The 20,565-nt window shown below is 28.5% G+C and overlaps 1 protein-coding gene across 2 annotated transcripts in view; it reads right to left on the bottom strand.

Moving 5' to 3' along the window:
• Nucleotides 1–19,781: 19,781 nt before the first annotated feature.
• LOC127277101 (hemicentin-2-like) overlaps nucleotides 19,782–20,565 on the bottom strand; it is a 38,281-nt gene continuing 37,497 nt past the window's right edge. For both annotated transcript variants that reach the window (XM_051297930.1, XM_051297932.1), the window contains exon 9: nucleotides 19,782–20,505. In XM_051297930.1, coding sequence (XP_051153887.1) covers nucleotides 19,901–20,505 — 605 coding nt within the window. In that variant the 3' untranslated portion in view covers nucleotides 19,782–19,900. The remainder of the gene's footprint in view (nucleotides 20,506–20,565) is intronic.

Here is a 20,565-nt window from a genome sequence, read left to right as displayed (position 1 = left end):
TTTGCCGACAAATCTCACCCTATTTTTGGCAAAAAAAAAAAAACTAATTTTTCAATATAGAAAAAGAAAATTAATTAGTTAATATGCATTTATTTATATTTAGTTTTTAGATTATTATTAATAAAAAGTTGCCACTTTAACAATTAGATATATTCTGCTAATAATAACCCCTGATCAATAATCCATTAGTCATAATTCATAATAATTATTTGCTACTTGTATTTAATCAACTATATTCAATTGGGAAAATCCTTTTAATGCACTATCACATTTGTCATGGGGGAAACTTGTACACCTGCTGTTTTTAGTGAACAAATCAATCACAAATTTCATTCAATTAGAAATAAGATTTTCCATCAGATTTCATTATTAAATTTACTATATTAATTATAATATTGTAATTATATTATAATAATTATATTATAATAATTATATTATATTAATTATATTATAGTAATTATATTACATTAATTATATGATCCAAGTTTTTCCACATATTTCCTTAAGTATATATATATAGTAAAAATTGCATCAATCATTTTTCTTTTTGTCCTTATATATTTGATAATATGTCATTGGCGAGTTTTGAATTATCTAGGAAATTCAATTAATTACAAGAGGTTATTTATGGCGAGCTTTAAACACCCTCATATTTTTCTCATTCACGTCATCGTACACAATGATGTCAATATTGTACGCAGAGCTTATTATCGATAAGGTCAGTGAATTATATCTTTATAAACATTACAGGTGTTTTATAATGTCATTTTAATATTCATTAAATTATTTATATTTCAATTTGGATTACAATTTTTTTTTTTTTTTTAATTATTAATTTGCTATAAAAAGAATTTTTAATGCACAACAATAATTAATAATGACATTTTAAAATTATATAATTATCTGCAATTAATAAAGATTAAAAAAACAAAATTAATTATTAATTAAATAATATTCCGTTGAACGGTAATTTACAATTGACATGTTTTTAAGTAAAATTCGCAAATGATTTTTGTGAAAATGTTCATAACGATAAACTTGTTAAAAAATTGTCGATATGCAAATAAAGACGAAAATTGAAATAATTTTTTTCACCGAGACTTGTGAAAATGGAATAACTAAAAAGGGGAAGGTTATATAAAAAAAAAAAAAAAAAACCTGTATATTTGTAATTCCCATCATATATTGGCGTTTGAATAAAGCAAAATGTCGTTCTTTCTCATAAAATTCGACGTGCCTTCGTGGCAGCAACATTTAATCATATAATCCATTCGCTTTGCTGTTTATAAATTTTCCGATTCGCAGTTTACATTCATCGAATTGGTAATAACATTTATGTGATGCCCATATATACAAAATCCTCTCTCTCTCTCTATACCTGATGTATTTCTGTTCGACTATCACAATAAATTGAGATCCATGCGTTAGAGATGCAATCGTTAACAAAGTTAAATTTTCCCTTGCGTGATCGATGATTCCATTACATATCGCCTGGTTGCGATTTAAGGCCACCATACATTTATAGATTCTCTTGTTCATATATGTGCATCAGTTATTCATCATTTAGCCGTTGACATTGATTTAGAGATGAATTATCAAGATTCGAAGAAATATCATTTATTTTTTTTTCTTTATATTTCTCTAATAGTTATTTTTTAAACATTTTAATTTATGAAAATTATTTCTTATTTTATATTTAATTGTAGAGATAAATATAAAAAAATAATTATAGTAATTTTAATTTTTTAAAAATTTAAATTTGAATTTATTTCGCGCCATATCGCGTCAGTCGACGAAAGGTGGCGCGCATGCTACAGGTTTGGTTATACAGCATTTTTCCAGCGTAGAGAAGGCATGATCTACACTTTCGTTTTGACTATTAAATTAACATTTTAATTTTACTAAAAAAGAAAAATTGTATAAAATAGATACTGAGAATTAACCAACAAAATTTTTCCTATGATTTAAAAATAACTGATGAGTCAACAATGCATATTTAATTTCTTTTATTTTTCCAAGAATAATGTAACAAAAATTATTTTTCTTTTTTTTATTAATATTAAAAATTTACAATTACCTTAGAATTTCTGTCATTAAATTAATTTAATGAATAACTAAATTTAAAAAAAGGTTGTTTTATATTAATGATGAATAACAAAATTGAAAAAGGTTGTTTTATATTAATGATGAATAACAAAATTAAGAAAAGGTTTGTTTTATATTAATGATGAATAACAAAATTAAGAAAAAGGTTTTTTTTATATTATATTTAAAAATAACTGATGAGTCAACAATGCATATTTAATTTCTTTTATTTTTCCAAGAATAATGTATCAAAAATTATTTTTCTTTTTTTTTAGTAATTTAAAAAATTTCCAATTACCCTAGAATTTCTGTCAGTAAATATTATAAAATTTATATAAGAGGTAAAAATTAAATGATTTTCCTTTATGATTGCTCTAAATCTGTCAATTATAATTAACATATCAATTAATTGGTCATTTAAAAGAGGATTTTCTCTTCAAAATTAAATCAGATAATTTCACTAAACATTATTTGCAAAAATAATATTTTTATTAATAACAAAATTTTTTATAAACATGAAAAATTTGATTAAATTTAAAAAAATTAAAAATTTACATTAACAAGTAAATTCTCGTCTATATTGCCATGCGCAAATTTTTCTGTAGCGTTCTCTTATATATCAGGGACATTTTATTTTTTTACAAACAACACAGACACACGAGTATTTATTTCTGCATGAAGATTCTTTCATGCGCGCAATCAAAGTAAGCAGAAAGTTCGAGGTTCAAGTTCCCGTCTTCTCAATCATGAATACACATTTTTTTTCATTTTACATTTTTACGATCCAAATATATATATATGAATTCTAAAAAAATATTTTCTACAATAATGAAATTTTTTTTTCTGTTTAGATAGAAAAATTAGATTCACAATTAGTACTATAATAAAAAAGAATATGAAAAAAAAAATATTTTTTAATGGAAATTTGATATATGGCAAGTAGGTTATTCGCTCTTGGAATTATATATTCAAATCCAACATTTATTAGCTTTATGAAATAGATTAATTAAAATAAAATATGTATTATATTACGACTCAAAGGAAACTTTTTAGTCGAGAGAATGAGAGGGAAACCAATGCAGAACTCACGTGTTCCAATTGTTCTCATTCAGTTCCAGGTTCACGAATGATTGCACACGATTACCTGCTCGCTGTGCGTATAACGAGCCACTTTTGAGTATTGTGATATGCGCACAATGCACTTCGTCGAATAATAATTTTTTTTTTTTTTTATTTATAAAATATTTCAGAATTTTTTAAAAAGTGTTTCTAAGAAAATGCATTCAATACAAATATTTCTCCTATAACTAAATACGTCAATAAATTTATGTAACTATCATTGTTAAAAAAAAAAAAAAAATTTTATAGAAATAAAATTAAAATAATGAATTGTTATGTTCTTAACTTATATTATATTTTATAATATATTGTAATATCATAATATGTAATTAATTATATTTGTTATATAATTTTGTCGATTATAGACTCTCTTTTATGATTAGAATCATGTATTTTTGAAGTTCAATGACATATTCAGCTTGCGGAAACGAAGATAAACGATTGCATCATCACTGTAAAAAGAAAGTCTTATTTTAAAGTCGAAAAAAGCTCTTATTTTAAGAGGCAACATTTTTAAGACAGCCCTTGCTGAATCTAAGCAATGAATTTACATGCAATTTGAATTTAAATACATTATGGCTAGTATTGCTGAATTTAAGACTCATCTTAAAATAAGATTTACTTTTTACAGTGATCTTTATAAAAAAAAACAATTAAGTTTACATAATCAAGTTGATGAAAATTTAAAAAACATCTTTTGTTTTTTTTTAAACAACAATGATTATTAAAAAGAAATAGGTCAACAATTTTATAAGAATGTAAAAGAATTTTAAAAAAAGTTAATCTTTATATTAACTATAATACTCATTAGAAAATAGAAAAATTGTATAAAAACTTAAATCATCTGACAAAAGGGAGACAGAGCACATCAAACTTCTCTATTCATTTGCCAACGTTTATATATATATATACATATATATATAACGTGGAGTGGCTGTTTTTTACGAAACTAATTGAATGCAGTCCTGCGTTCTACGCCAATTACCCGGGAAACTGTCGTTCTCAGTGGAAGTACACGTTACCATGAGTTGTTCGGTCAATATTAAAGCCGCCAGGATTTGGCAAAACAGTGCAACCGTAATGGCACTAATTAGGTGTGCTCTGCCAACCCCACCCCCCCCCCCTCTTTTGCATTACTCCCCTTTTCTGATTACCGCGTGTGTATAACGGCTCGTGCACAACTACCCCTTTTTTTGGTTCGGTGTGTGTGGGGGGGGGGAGGGGGCAAAAAGACATCCATACCTTTACAAAGAAAATGACAACAAAAACTAAAATTTTAAAAGTGAGAAAAAATGTCCAGATAATTACGGAATTTCTTCCCCCAAAAAAAAAAAAAAAAAAAAATCTCTTTCGCACTTTATTCTTTAGAGGAGTTTGATCTCCAGGGCCCGATACTCGTGTATCCAGGGGCGTGGATTTAATAAAATAACTTATAGCAAACTCCAGGGCGTTTCCTGAGTTACAGAACCCAAAGAGCTAAGAGCAACCGAGTACCTACTTTTCGCGTTGCAACTGATATCAGGACAAACTTTTAGTTCCCTGCTTCTCGGTTCAACTCGTAGCTATATAGCCTTATCTTTTCCCTCTCTTCTTTAACCCCCACCCCACCCCCCCGGCCCCTTTTTCTTTTGCTCTTTTCAACCTCGTTTTCCCATTCCTTTTTACCTTTTTGATATCCCCCGCTTATATATATATATATATATATATATATATATATATATATATATATATATATACTAATCATATTTGTAACAGTAGCATATCTGTTACTGGTAAAAGCGCGGGCGAAGTGGAACCCGAGAATATATTTGCATCTTAAAAATAAACTGATAGTGTCAGCTCACGCTGCCAGTTGTGTATTCTACTGAAATGGGCAAAATGTCATCTTGCAAAAAAAAAAAAAAAAATGCAAGGGAAGATTGAGAAGCACATGCTTTTAAATTACGTTGAGTTTATATGTCCGTTTGAGATAAATAGGCATTAAAAAGCACTTTACAATGCGATCACAAATGCTATATACCATTTGTAGGAAAAATAGTATCTTATTTCTCGAGCAGTTACATTTTCTTGGCTAGAAAAAAATATGAATGAAAAATGATGAAATTGGAATTTTTTTTTTTCTTTATACGTCTCTGAGTTTTACTACTAGTGAAAAATATTATTTTTAATTTTAAATTAAGTCTAACTGAAAGTGACTTGTACTACTGAAAATAAAATTTAAGCAAGGGAGAAATACTTGTACACAATTTTTCAATTATAATTATTATAGTTTTAATTTGTTATGTCTGACTAAAATTGTTCTTTACTACTGAAACTAAAAATTTACGAAATCATAATTTTGCCTGAGAAAAATTGAGTTTTACTACTGATACGATAATTATTACAGTATTAACAAATTCTGTCTGACCAAAACTGACTTTGACTACTGATATCCAGAAAATATAACAAAAATTCAAAAATGTCTGACTATAACTTGATTTTACTACTGAAAGTACAGAATTACTTTTACTTATAATAGAATACTAATTGTTACACTTTTGACAAATTACGTCTGACTGAATTTCGTCTTTACTACTGAAACGCAAATTTAAGAAAGTTAAAACAGTTCTGTCTGACAAAAACTTACTTTTACTACTGAAAATATAATTATTAGAGTTTTGATAAGTTATGTATGACTAAAAACTGACTAGTACTACTGAAACTAAAAGTTTTCAACATCAAAACAATTTTGTCTGACCAAAATTGATTTTTACTACTGGTAATCAATTTTTAAGTATAATTATTACAGTTCAAACAAATTCTGTCTGACCAAAACTGACTTTGACTACTGATATCCAGAAAATATAACAAGAATTCAAAAATGTCTGACTATAACTTGATTTTACTACTGAAAGTACAGAATTACTTTTACTTATAATAGAATACTAATTATTACAGTTTTGACAAGTTACGTCTGACTGAAATTCGTCTTTACTACTGAAACGCAAATTTAAGAAAGTTAAAACAGTTCTGTCTGACCAAAACTTACTATTACTACTGAAAATATAATTATCACAGTTTTTATACGTTATGTATGTCTAAAAACTGACTTATACTACTGGGACTAAAATTTTTTCAAATCAGAACAATTCTGTCTGACCAAAACTGACTTTTACTACTAGTACTTAATTTTTAATTATTAATTATTACAGTTCAAACAAATTATGTCCGACCAAAACTGACTTTGACTACTGATATCCAGAAAATATAACAAGAATTCAAAAATGTCTCACTATAACTTGATTTTACTACTGAAAGTACAGAATTACTTTTACTTATAATACAATACTAATTATTACAGTTTTGACAATTTACGTATGACTAAAATTCGTCCTTACTACTGAAACGCAAATTTAAGAAAGTTACAACAGTTCTGTCTGACCAAAACTTACTTTTAATACTCAATTTGTAATTATTAATTATTAATAGTTTTGGTAAGTCATGTCTGACTTAAATTGACTTCAACTACTGAAACTTTAATTTAAGGAAGGAAGAACCTGACTAAAATTATTTTTTACTATTGGCACTCTAATTATTACAGTTTGGATAAATTGTTTATGACTAAAACTGACTTATACTACTGGGACTAAAATTTTTTCCAAATCAGAACAATTCTGTCTGACCAAAACTGATTTTTACTACTGGTACTCAATTTTCAATTATAATTATTACAGTTTTATTAAGTTATGTCTGATCGAAATTGACCTGAACTACTGAAACTAGATTAAAACTGAAATTTACCACTGAAAATACAATTATTAAAAGTTTTGAACAAATTATGTCTCACTTAAATTTACCTATACTACTGAAACTAAATTTTTTTTGAAATTAGAACAATTCTGTCTGGCCAAAACTTACTTTTACTACTGCAAAAATAAATTATTAGAGTTTTGATAAGTTATGCATGACCTAAATGGATCTGTACTACTGAATCTTAACTTTTACAAATTATTATGTATGACTAAAATTGACTTGTACCACTGAAACTAAAATTAAACAAATTAAAAAAAATTCCATCTGGCGAAAACATGCTTCTACCACTGATATTGACAAAAAATTTAAAAAAGTTCCTTTAATTTTTTTTTGCAAAAATTGAAATCTAAGTTTAAAGTTTCCTTCTTTTTTATTTTGAACTAGCCCAACAATTTAGTAGTCCACTACATAAATTTACTAATTATTCCACTTATGTTTTGAAACAAGCAGTTGAATAATAATTGGAAAACACTATTAATAACATGTCGCCAGCAACTGTTATCGATTTAATTACCATGTGTTTGTACCGTAATGCCTTTCGTTCATAGCTTATGCGGAAAATAGAATCCAATCCCATTTACATACAATGCTAAACATGGAATCTCTAATATCGAAACCACTATATAAACAGTTTCACATTAGTTTGCTTTGTTCCATTAATTTAGTCAGTAAACGCCAAAAGGTATTAGACACTTTTTGTTGCATTCAATTAGCGAATACAATTCAAAATTCTCATATTAAATCCCCATTATCACCAAATAAATAATAATTTTAGTAATCTCATATTTAAAAAAAAAAAAAAAAATTTTTTAAATTTAAAAAAAAAAAAATTATATAAATATATATATTTTATAATGGAGTTTGCGTAGAAGGAGCTTTTTCGTTTTCTTGGAAGAAAAGTGTCCTTTCAGTTCTCAAGGATCACGTATTTTCCGATGGCTCACGTTTCTCGCCTTTTCAGTTTCCACACGATCGCCAGGCCAGCAGAGGGCAAGCTTTTCAACTGAAAGCTGTGGCGTAACTTTTCCTGCGGACCAAAAAAAAAAAAAGAGAGAGAGAGACGATGTTGAGAATTTCTCAGAATTTCAATTCTCTTTCCGTCTGATCTAAAGAATATTTGTTTATTTTTCTCCCTTTGCTTTTACTTGGCACACTTGATCTTAACTTTACTAATCTGTTTCAGAAAAAAAAATTCATTGATTTAATCAAATTTTGTTTTCTGTTTATAAAGTACATTTTCTTTTGAAATCGTAAAAGAAAATTCTGTCTCTAAAAATAAAAACCTCGTCCCTTGTAGGCAAATTTACAAATGAAAATTACGTTTTTTATATTACATAGGCATAAAAAAAAAGGTAGGCAGTAATTTTCTTGATGCGAATAACAAGTTTTTTGGATGAAAAGCTTCATTGTCCGGAGGGAAAAAAAAAAGAAATTGAATTCTCGGTTTTTTATGACTAAAAGATTCAAACTTACTTCCGGTGATGTTCTCACGAGAGAGCCAAACCAACCTCGAAATTTATATTTAGAGAGAGAGAGAGAGAGAGAGAGAGAGAGAGAGAGAGAGAGAGAGAGAGAGAGAGAGAGAGAGAGAGAGAGAGAGAGAGAGAGAGAGAGAGAGAGAGAGAGAGAGAGAGAGAGAGAGAGAGAGAGAGAGAGAGAGAGAGAGAGAGAGAGAGAGAGAGAGAGAGAGAGAGAGAGAGAGAGAGAGAGAGAGAGAGAGAGAGAGAGAGAGAGAGAGGCAATTCTTATTATATGATTACTCATCTAAAAAACAAAAATTAATTATAATTTTTTTTTTTTATTTGGAAATCCCAAGAGGCAAATTACGATTTCTATTTTATGAGCATCTGTCGAGCATTTCAAGATATGAATTCATATTTATATATGAAAAATGGAGAAAATGAGAAAGACGTAAGTAAAAAAGTAATTTACTATCTCTTATCAATGTCCTGTATTTTAGATAAAAATGGCTACCGTCTCGATAAAAGCCATAAAAGATTACGATTCAATCAGACCTTCTTTGGGAGCCTCAAAGATTATCTTGGTTTTTGAGATTCACCTCAGCTACTTTCCACAGCTTTACCTTATCAGTCTTCTTTTGTCGCGTCAAGTAAAGTCGAGTAAGAAAGTTCGAAATAATCCCTACTTTAACGGGAGGTACAAATCTCTTGTGTTCTCACTAAACTCATCGAGGCGTCTTGAATTCCTACGAGTATTTATATACATATATAGTATATGCCACTCGAGAATTTTTTACCAAAGTGAATTTTAGAACAAAATATAATTTTTCATTAAAAAAAATTCTATAATCATTTTAAAAAAATTAAAATCTGACGTATTGTATTCACATATATTATTATTATTATTACTAGGGGGGCTTTGTCCCCCTGCGCGCTTCGCGCGCCAACCCCCTATTTTTTATTGGTTTTGTAGATGTTTGAGTTAATATTTAGACAATTTCTGGAATTTAAAACATTTTATTAATATTTTATTATTTATTTCTTTAAATGTCATTTACGATTTTAATTAACAATAATTTTTATTATTTTCAATTTATAAAACAAAATTTATCTAATTTTTTAAATTTTCCAGCTAAAATTTGACCTAAATTTAAGGTTATGTTCGTTTTTTGGTCATTTTCCTTCAAAGTTTGACCTAAATTTTGAGGTTATGTTTGTTCCTTTGTCTTTTTGCGCCAAATTTTGGCGTAAATTTTCAGGTTATGTTTGTTTCTTGGTCGTTGCCTGACAAAATGACTTAACCTTAAAATTTAGTTCAATTTCGGCGGAAAATCCACGTCTCCTTCAACGTAAGGAAGGAGGTAAAAAAATTCAGGTCATTTACGGCAGGAAATCTACCTCCACTTGCGGCTATATTGAAAGTCTTGAAATGAACATAACCTCATAATTTATGTAATTTTTGGCGGGAAATACGGAGAGAAATGAGGGAAGGAGGAACGACTTGCTGCTCTATTCAGAGTCTTGAAACAAATATAACCTCAGAATTTAGGTCACTTTTTGCGGGAAATACGGAGAGAGGGGAGGACTTTCGACCGTATTCAGTTTTGAAACGATCATAACCTCAAAATTTATGTCATTTTTGGCGGGAGACGGGGGACTTGCGGCTATATTGAAAGTCTTGAAATGAACATAACCTCAAAATTTGTCATTTTTGGTGGGAAATACGGAAAGAGGGTAAAGGAAGGGGGGAGGACTTGCGGCCATATTCAGAGTCTTGAAACGAACATAACCTTAAAATTTAGGTCATTTTTTGCCAGTGACTATCCATGTGAAAAACATGGGTTGGCTCACCCTTACCTAACCTTGTCAAAAACATGAGTCAAAGGCCAAAGAAAGAAAGAGTGCGCGCGCATATATAGGAGCAACAACTGCTTGAGTCAAGCGAGATATTAGGCGCAAATATTCAAAATTTCAATTTTTATCTCATTTTTTTTTTCCTCACTCTTATAGATTTTCCCTACTGAGAGAATAAAAAATAATTTCTTTTTGATAATATTTTTTTTTTTTTTTTGGCAAAGCATTGGAATGTTTTTCATTAAGACAGGAGAAAAGGGGTCGTAGTGAGTTTTAATCTTTAATTTTGGAAACTATATACACAGGATGCTTAACGTTTTCAGCAAAACCTACCCGTGAACCACACTTTGCTGCCATTAATTTCCCTTAACGCTGTTGAGAAAGGGGGAAGAGGGGATAAAGGGAGATGAGTATGTAATGTGTGTGCATGAGCATAAAAGCGAATATATATATATATATATATATACATACAGCAATGTACATACGAAGAAGCTTTATCGTTTGTGCATATAAGTCGGTTGGCGGTTAGTACGGGTCAGCCATTCCATTTTTGGCATCGTGCCGCACGACATTAATCCTTCGGGACTTCGTGTGAAGCTATATATATATATATATATTTACACACATCCTTCGGAGAAAAGTTCGGACCCACCACTGCGATGAAAATGTCCCTCTTTTTTTTTCTCTCCACTAATACCTTTGTAATATGTCTACTGGAAAAAAAATTTTTTTTTCCCCCAATTTATTTTAATTTATTTATTGAATTTATGAATTAATTTTGTTTTTTTTTTTTAAATTAATTTTCCCCTTCATGTGAAATAAAATAATTTGATCAATCGCGATTGATTAAATTCAATATATAAAATAAAGGTGACGCGCATATATTTTAGTAATATGTTGACATAAAATTATGACTGTACATTAATATATTTAACGAAATAATTTGTTGGAGATTTATAGAGAGAATTTTCATAATAAATTTTCCTTTATTCAATTCTATTTGCGTGGAGAAAAAAAAAATAATAGATTTTAAAACAAAAAAAAAAAAAAAAAAAGTTATTTTGAAATAATTATTTTACGCTCATTAGGAAATTTTCCCAACCTCATTAGAAATTCAATCTGGAATTAATAATTTTACTATTTATTATTATTATTATGTATTACATGGGATAATACAATTTTAATATACTATTACAAGTTTATAACTTTATATCTCAAATGGAAATAATTTATATACAATCTGAAAGGGAAGTAAAAGTTTATCTCATTACAATTCTGATATATATTATAAATAATAAGGGTTTTTAATCAATGTTAGATAATTTCTTGCAGAGAATTTTTTTTTTTTTTTTTTTTTTAAATAAAAATCCTAAATCCGGGCGAGAATGTAAGTGAATCCATAGCTTTTGATTAGAGAGGGCGCGAGCAATTTTTCTGCATACATATTCTGCATAATACTTATTACATACATAAGAGAGAGGAAAGAGAGGGCGACGCGCAGTTTAAAGTAATTTAGTATATCGTGCAGATGGCCGTTGGAGTCGTCGACAGAATAATGAATGCATGATGCGATGCCAGTTTAGTGACGTAGACGACTAACACGAAGTAGGCAGTGCTCTATACCAAAAACGTACACACATGTTTTCCACTTTTTTCCCATATAGTATAGCAAATGGCTCCTAAATATTTACGCGCCGAGAACGTGAACCGGTTATTTTATTTCATTCTCTCTTTTTTCTCTTTTACAATGGTCCAAGCAGCCTAAGTGACAATATAGTTTACACAAACTAGTTTAAATCTAAAAACTCTAAACTAAAATTATTAGGAAATACAATTGTTTTCATCGAATTTGATATTCGCGCGATAAACATGCGAACCCTAGCGGGCGCGTCATGAAACTACGAAAGAACTTTTTTCGGAAGAAAAAAAAGAAAGAACATATCCCTAATATCTTAATTTATTTACATTATTCAATGAATTTATGTGGAATATTTTTTAATTGAAAAAGTATTTTGACATAAAATAAAAATATTTTAATTATTTAAAAATTTTTTTTTATAACATTTGATTGAACGCCCAAAGAGAAAAATGTTATATCCCCGTTCCATTAACAAAATGAATTAATTTCATTTAAACCCCACCTTTTAAAAACAACAGTATTTTCTCGTGCTCGAAAAAAAGAACGCATTTACGTTTCTCTCGGAAAACTTTGGTCAAAAAAAAAAAAATATATAAACAATTGTTTTAATTAGAGAACTCATGAATTGTTAAAAACGTAAAATTGCAAAAAAAAAAGGGGCACAATCTTAAAGTTAAAAATGACTACGTCATTTTCTTTTTGCATCTATGGAGGAAATAAGAAAAGAGGGGAAAAAAAAGTGAGGGATAAAAAAAAAAAAAGAAGCGAATGAGTCCGCGGTTATACCGCGAACTACACAATAGTTGGCCATTGCACAATGGAGCAGCCCTGGCTGCGGGCGAGCAGACGGAATGAGTTTTTCCTTCGTTTGGATTCGAGAAGACTATTTTAGTTCCCATTCTTTTTACCTCCTCACATTTTTTTTCTCTCTCTTTCTTTCTTTTGCCCCACGCACACAAATATTCTCCCCAACTTTTTTTTTTTTATGTTTCTTCGCCTATTCTCTTTCACCACCTCTCTCTCTCTCTCTCTCTCTCGCTTTATAAAAATTATTACTTTACACAGTTTCAAAAAGACTTAAGATATTCATGGAAACGCGCGAGCGGACCAATTTCATTTTTTACTAATTTTAAAAACTCCATTATACTTCTGTCAAAACTTTTTTAAATCATTTTTTTTTTTTTTGGTTCTAATAATGATTTTTATTGGATTTAAATAAATTTATTATTTTTGAAAAATAAAATTCTCCCTTGACAAAAATTTTTTTTTTTTTTTTTAACTAAGTAATTTTTTTCTGATTTACAATCACCATTGGCAAACCATGAAAAAATGTTAATATAAAAGAATTGACATTAAAGAACAAAATTGACATAAAGAATTTAAAATAAAATGACTAAAAAAAAAAACTTGGAATCTATTTAACGTGCGGTTTTATTACTTTTCTATCTTAGAGAGAGAGCAGGGGCGTGACGCCATATACTCGTAGGAATTAAATTAGACCAATGATCAGTGACAGGCTTAACAAATTTGCCAGAAAATTGTGTGTGGGCCCCATAAACCGGTACCTTTGACGCCTTCAATCATAAAATGTTCTCGAAATAAAGACACGTTCTCATGAACTCGGCTTGACCCGTTTCTTCAAAATTTTATAGAAAATAAAAAAAAAAAAAAAATTTTAATAAAATTCCATTATGAAGCAATTTTAACGCTTTGCAATTTATTGACATTAAATTATTTGATTCTAGCGCAAAACATAATTAATTTATTAATTTAAAAAATATACAAATTATTATTTAGCAGAATTTTTTTTTTTTTTTGTTTAATAAAATTTCTATACTTACACGAATATTTAAATAGCAAAATTTCCATAAAATTCATTTGTCAGAATTTTAATTTGAACAAATTATCATTTTTGATAGAAATTTTAAAACGCCGAATTTTCATTTGTCCGAAATTTGCAAGAACAAAAATTCCGACAGAAAAGTTTTGGCGCGAATTTAAAAATTAAATAAAAAAAAAAAAAAAAAAAAAAATTGGATAAATTCTAATTGATTAATTTTAAAAATTCCAAAACTTTTTTGTCCGATATTTGTTCGGCCATTTGGAAAATTTCGGTCAACTCAAAAACCTGTATTTTCAAAAATTTCGACTAAAGAAAAATTCATTTAATCATAAATTCTAAATATGATAATTCAATATAAATTCTACTTTATAAAAATTCGGTAACAGAAATTTAATCTTATTATATTCATACGTCCCTTTTTATTTGAAATTAGAAATTTTTTTTTATATTTTTATTTTTCGGCCTCGTATATAAAAATAATTTTTTTTTTTTTTTTAAATGTACACGTCCTATCTAAAAAATCCCACGGGATATTCTTCATTAGCGTCCAAAAAAAAAAAAAAGTGCGGTTGGCGCAATTGTAACCGCGATGTGTGTGTTGGTATTTTTTGAATAGCGATGTTAATTCTGAACGGTTGACGCAAACGTTACAAAAAAGAGCGTGCCAGCATGTCGCACAACGATTTTCCACTAATTATTATGCATTGCTATGCAAATAGATGGACATTTAATAGACTCCCGTGGGTGTTGGGTGAGGATCACACACATATCCGCGACAACATATGTTTTAAAATTCTTCAGAAACTCGGTACGGCATTAATGCTAGAAAAAAAAAAAATTGCATATGTTTATTTAAACACGTCTATGTAAATTTTCCACAGACATATAAAAATAAGTCAACAAAAAAAAAAAAAAAAAATTCAACATTTTTTTTAATTTTACAAAAACACGTGCGGTATATTCACGGAAAGTAATCCAGCTTAAAGATTAAAAATTGAGAAATATATAACAATCTTCGTATAATATACAAATAAGCTTTTATTTAATAATAAAGAATATTTGACACAAAGTAACAAATTAAAATTTTTTTTAAATAATCTCAATATAAGTTCAAAATTATCCAAATAACATAGAACGTGGCGCCATCTACGAGGCACATTTTTGATGGCAGTTCAAAATGAGCCAAATAACACAGAACGTGGCGCCACCTACGAGGCACATTTTTGATAGCAGTTCAAAATTAGCCAAACAGCATAGAACGTGGCGCCACCTACGAGGCACAATTTTATTGTACGACAAAATCTACTATACTTCTGTACGTTACTCATTTTCAGCTCAGTTTTTTTCTGTTTAGTATTAAAAAAAAGTATTAGATACTAATAAAATTGAAATCCATAAATAAAAAATAAATATTTCGAAACATAAGATAAAATTTTTGTTTTATTTATTTAATTATTTAAAAGCTTGTAAATTTAAAGCTTCAATTTTTCAATTCAATTCATTTTTTAAAACGTACAACTAAATTTAACATCGATTAAATCTGGTTTTATTGAACTTTATTTTAAATTAAATGAAAAAAGCTCTCTCTCTCTCTTTCTCTCTCTGCTTAGAGTCAATATTATTTAAAGTTTAATGAAATCTCCTCTCAATAATTATTTTCAATATACTGTATATATAAAGAGAAAATGGATCAATTTGAATGAAAATTATTTTACAAGCAAAACTTTTTGAAAGTATATATAAATACCTCTCGAAAAAAATATATTTTAACTTATCAGAAAGTGAAACATAATCGAGATGTAATTAAACGTGTAATATAAACGTTGAGTATTTGCTCAAGCTAACACGCGATATTTCTAGTGGAAGTTCAAATATTAAAAAAAAAGTGGATAAATGAGAAAAGTCAAATTGTTGTTTCAGACGAATAAAATGGAATCGTGGAATCGCTTTCGAGTAGGTATATATTGTAAACTTGTATGCAGTGGCAATTTATACATTTTTTAGTTATTGCAACACGCAAAGCATTTTATTATTTTACACATCGTTGGGAAAAACAAAAAAAAAAATTATTTCATATTTAAATAATATATTATTTGAAAAGTATATATCATATTGAATTTTAAAAAATTGTTTTGAAATTTATTCGAAATTTTAGAAATTCAGTTGAAATTAAAAACAATGTAAAATATTTTCAGTTATTAAATTTTTTTTTTTCTTCACTACACACATATATACATAGCATTTATTTGCCGAGGGAAAATAACAGAAATTACTTAGTGGGGTTTCCGCAAACGAACACCACGAGATAATGTGGATTTTTATCAGAGACATAATAGCGCTTATGCTGCTTACATTTTAATAATTTTTAACGTCCGCTCGCTAGTAGGAAATTTTTGTAAATATTTTCTGCACAGCAAACGTGAGACGGACCCCTTTTTTTCCATATTACTTTTTCTCTTTCGTTATTCTAAAAAAAATTTTTTTTTTAACTGACATTTCTTTCAATTAATACTGGTTTCAAACATTTTATTAACCTTAAATAAAAGCTTTTTTTCAGTAAAAAAAAATAAAATAACATTGAAAAAAATTATTTTATATATATAGAGAGAGAGAATATCTATTTACGCTAAATGAAGTAGTTGTTGATGAAAAAAATATTGAATTGAATGATGAAAAAAAAAAAAAAATTGAATTCTCGTGTTGATTGAATGTTCAGCAAACGAATTCGTTTTATTTGGTAAACATTGAGAAAATTATTTCATTTGGGACTCGTGTGTGTTGCTTGACGCTATGCTATTAATAAAATTGCACGCCGGCTTCCTCTGTCGCGGAAAATGGGCGATGAAATTCATTTAGTTGAGCGATAAAGCGAAAATAATTTCGTCGCGCATTGTTGACGTGAAGGTGAGAGGGGGGGTGGGGGGTGAGGCTCTAATGGTCGAGGTTGGATATGATTTTTTTGCCCCCCCCTCCCTAACCATTCGGCCATGACGCGTGAATTTTCACGTTGTCATGAAACTAGCAATTTTCAACCGACCCGCATACGAAAACCGACCAGCGGATAATTGATATTGATACACGTATACGTTTCTTTAATTTTTAAAATAATTAAAAAAAAAAGTTTATAAAAAAAGTAGAAAAAATAAAATAGAAAATAATAACAGACAATAGAAATTATAAAGGTAGGGGATTACAAATAATTAATTGAATAAGTTTAGAATTATATGACTAGTGCTTTTGAATTAGTTATTCATTCTAACCGTGTGTGGCGCTGTTGCGCTGCGTTTCTGTTGCAAGTGGAACCTCTATATATCCTTTTTCCTTGTTCTTTCTTCTTTACAGTTATCGACACTGATGGAACTTTATAAATTCTATTTGGTAATTGAATTACAATCAGTCAGTGATAGTTCAAACGTGAAAGAATGAAGAAGTCAATTCATATAGTAAACTATTAAAACCAGTTCAACACTTTTATTTAATAATAAAGAATATTTGACACAAAGTAACAACCGATCTATTAAAAAATTTTAGGTTAATTCATAGAATTTTGAAGTCAATTCATAGTAAACTATTAAAACCAGTTCAACAATTTCTTTTTTTAATAATAAAGAATATTTGACACAAAGTAACAACTGATTACAAAATTTTTAAAAAATGTTAATAAAAACATTTAAAAATTGTAAATCATTCAATAAAAAGTTGAGAAAAATTCGATCCTTGGAAGGAATAAAATAACATAAATAATATGTATGTTATTAATATTGTTTATTGTCACAAAACAAGAAACGACGTTTCGATCACTTGGTTCGTCATCATCTTCAGGTTAAATCAATAATTAGTTGAACGATACTGGGCCGGGATTACGACTAGCAATGCTGCTAAGTTGGCAATTATTGCTAGTTAGCAAATATAACTTAACAAAATTTCATGACATTTGTAGGAAATTTATCCCACAATCACATTTTATTGCTATTTGGTAAAAAAAATTAAGTACAAGCTTATACAATAGAAATTAAAATCAAGTTAATCTAAAAAACGAGCAAATTGACACCAAATTTTTGTCAAATTGCTCGGATTGATAGCAGTGATCATGAAAACAATTGAAAGATTTCATGCAACATAACCATTTTCAATTGCTTAATCATATACAGGGTAGCAAGAAAAATGTTAATCATTTATAAGATATTAATTATTATAAGTACAATAAAATAGAGGATTAAATAATAAATAATTAAATGAAAACGTAAAAGAATCAAAATGAAATAATTATTCAATTAAATATATTAAACCATAATAAAAAATAAATTATAAATAATGAAATGTTTCTCGAAAATATTATGATTATTTATTAAATAAAAATAATTATATTACTACTATCATATTACTATCATATTAACAATATTTATGAAATGAAATGTTTAAAGTCTTTTTTTTAATTACTTATAAATCTATGTCTATTAACTTTACTACATATTTGTAAAAAAAATTTTTAAATTGTATTATTTTATTAGTAATGGTAAAAACAATAAAGTGAATTATTTGAATTATTTATATTTAAAAATAAATAAGTCTCTAATGAAAAACCAATAAATTTGTTGTATTTTTCTTTTATTAATCTTAAACGAAAAAATGAAGAAGGCAAAACCAAATTATTATTAAAACTAGCTGTCAAAATTTTATCGAACACCCGGTAGCAATATTTTTTCCCGCGTGAATATAACTGATATTGCCAACTAGCAGTTTGCTAATTTAGCAGTATTGCTTGTCGTAATCTCGGCCCAGGTCTATAAACCTGACGTGCCAGCTTAGACTGAGCAAAATAAAATTTTCTAACGCTAAAATGTAAAGGTTCAACTAATTATTGATTTAACCTGAAGATAATGACGAATCAAGTCATCGAAACGTCGTTTCTTGTTTTGTGACAATAAACAATACATTTTTTATGTTATTTTATTCCTTCCAAGGATCCAATTTTTTCTCAACTTTTTATTAAACATTCCGAAAGGGAAAATCCTTACTCTACAAATATAAATCATTTATTTTATAACCTCGTTTCAATTTAGTTTTTTAATTAAAATTTTGATACAAATTTATTGGTTCGTTTAGAGTAGGAAAAAAAATGAATAAAAATAAATTTATTTAAATATTATTTACATTGAAGGATTTCTATTTCCCTGTTCAGTTCACAGAGGCAAAAATATTGCAAGTTGTTTACGAAAACTGTCAAATGTCAGGCGGATTGAGATCCTATGGCCTGTCATCCTTTTCAGTGTGGAAACGAAAGAATAAGACAGGTCCGACTTTAGAAACGACAGCTCATTTTGCAAAAGGATTCCATCGCTCTTCCTGATATATATATATATATATATATATATATATATATATATAGTAAGAGAGCAATCGCGTCCTTATGTTACCGGATTGCCAGCAGTTTATTTCCGGTGTGTTTGTTACAGTGTTAGAAGTCCTTGGAATCTATATACACGTTGTCTTAGAACACCCTCACCTTCATGATTTATCGTTATCGTCTTTTTTTGTCGATATATATATATTGCCATTTCTCGATCGGGCTCTCATGGATCGAGAAAATGGAAGACCGATAATCTACCTGAACAGAAAATCTCTCCCTCGAGGAAATCGAAGCAGGCTTTCAAAGGTCGGAAGGGCATTGGGCATCTAACGAAGTTTTGAACAAAAGCGGCCAGCGAACGATAGAATGAAATATAAATCAGAGAAAAAGAGAAAATAACGTTTCAACTGTGTATTCTTCAATAGAATTATTCAATTTTCTCTTACATTTTCGTATTAAAAAAAAAAAATTAAGCAATAGAAAAGAAATATTAAATTAAAAAATGGTTCATCGGAGAATTTAAACAAAACTTGATCTTTTTACGTTAATTTAAACTTACCTTTTTAGAAATTTGTAGAATCTTGAAAATTCTGGAAAAAAAAGAAGATTGAAAGATAAAAAAAAAACAAAAAATTGTTTCGATTTTTTAACAATGAAATTTATTGTCTATGTACAAACAGACCGAATCTTGTACAATATCATTGAAAAACTTAGCCATTGATGAAAGATGAAAGGGATGTGAATGCAAAAACGGAGATTTATATACAACTTTCTTGAACACGCAAACTCCTTGTATAAATATCATGGCTACGATGAACCGGAAGTGTTGTCGGCCTTACAGGACTCAATTCTTCCGCTCTCTCTCTATAACCATGGGGAAATATCCAACTTTCCGTTGTTGTTGTCGTTGTTGTCATTCCCGAATCAACAAGATTCATTGATGTTGAATAATCGAAAATTTCCGATTTCTCCAATTGTTTAATTCTCTCCGGTGTTGATGTGTAATTTGGCTGAAAAATATCTGGCCTTCTTTCAACAATTTTATTTGGTATTACATCGGGATCATCATCAGGTGGTTCTGTATCGTGTTGATCCTTATTATTTCTCAATTCAACAATGTTTAAAGAATTTTTTTCCTCACGTCTTGTTGATGATTTTTGAATTGGCGATACTGAATTGTAATCTTCATTATTTGACTCGTAATGAACTATGTGTGTTTGTGTCTTCATGGGTTGCATAAAATGGTTCCGACGATAGAGAGTCAACGTGATACCAACGACTAGAATACAAACGGCAGTTAGCCCGCCGGCAAAACAGGCAACGAGCAAACTGTAGTCGGATGACTCTTCCGATGCTCCACGTCCTGCGAACAAATGAGGAGAATTCTCTTTAGAGATGAGAGGGGAAAATGTTATGTATACTT

The sequence above is a fragment of the Leptopilina boulardi genome, unplaced genomic scaffold (assembly GCF_019393585.1).
Source record: "Leptopilina boulardi isolate dan_hultmark-lab unplaced genomic scaffold, ZJU_Lbou_2.1 LbouV2_165, whole genome shotgun sequence".
NCBI lineage: Eukaryota > Metazoa > Arthropoda > Insecta > Hymenoptera > Figitidae > Leptopilina > Leptopilina boulardi.
This window is presented reverse-complemented; position numbering and strand designations above follow the sequence as displayed.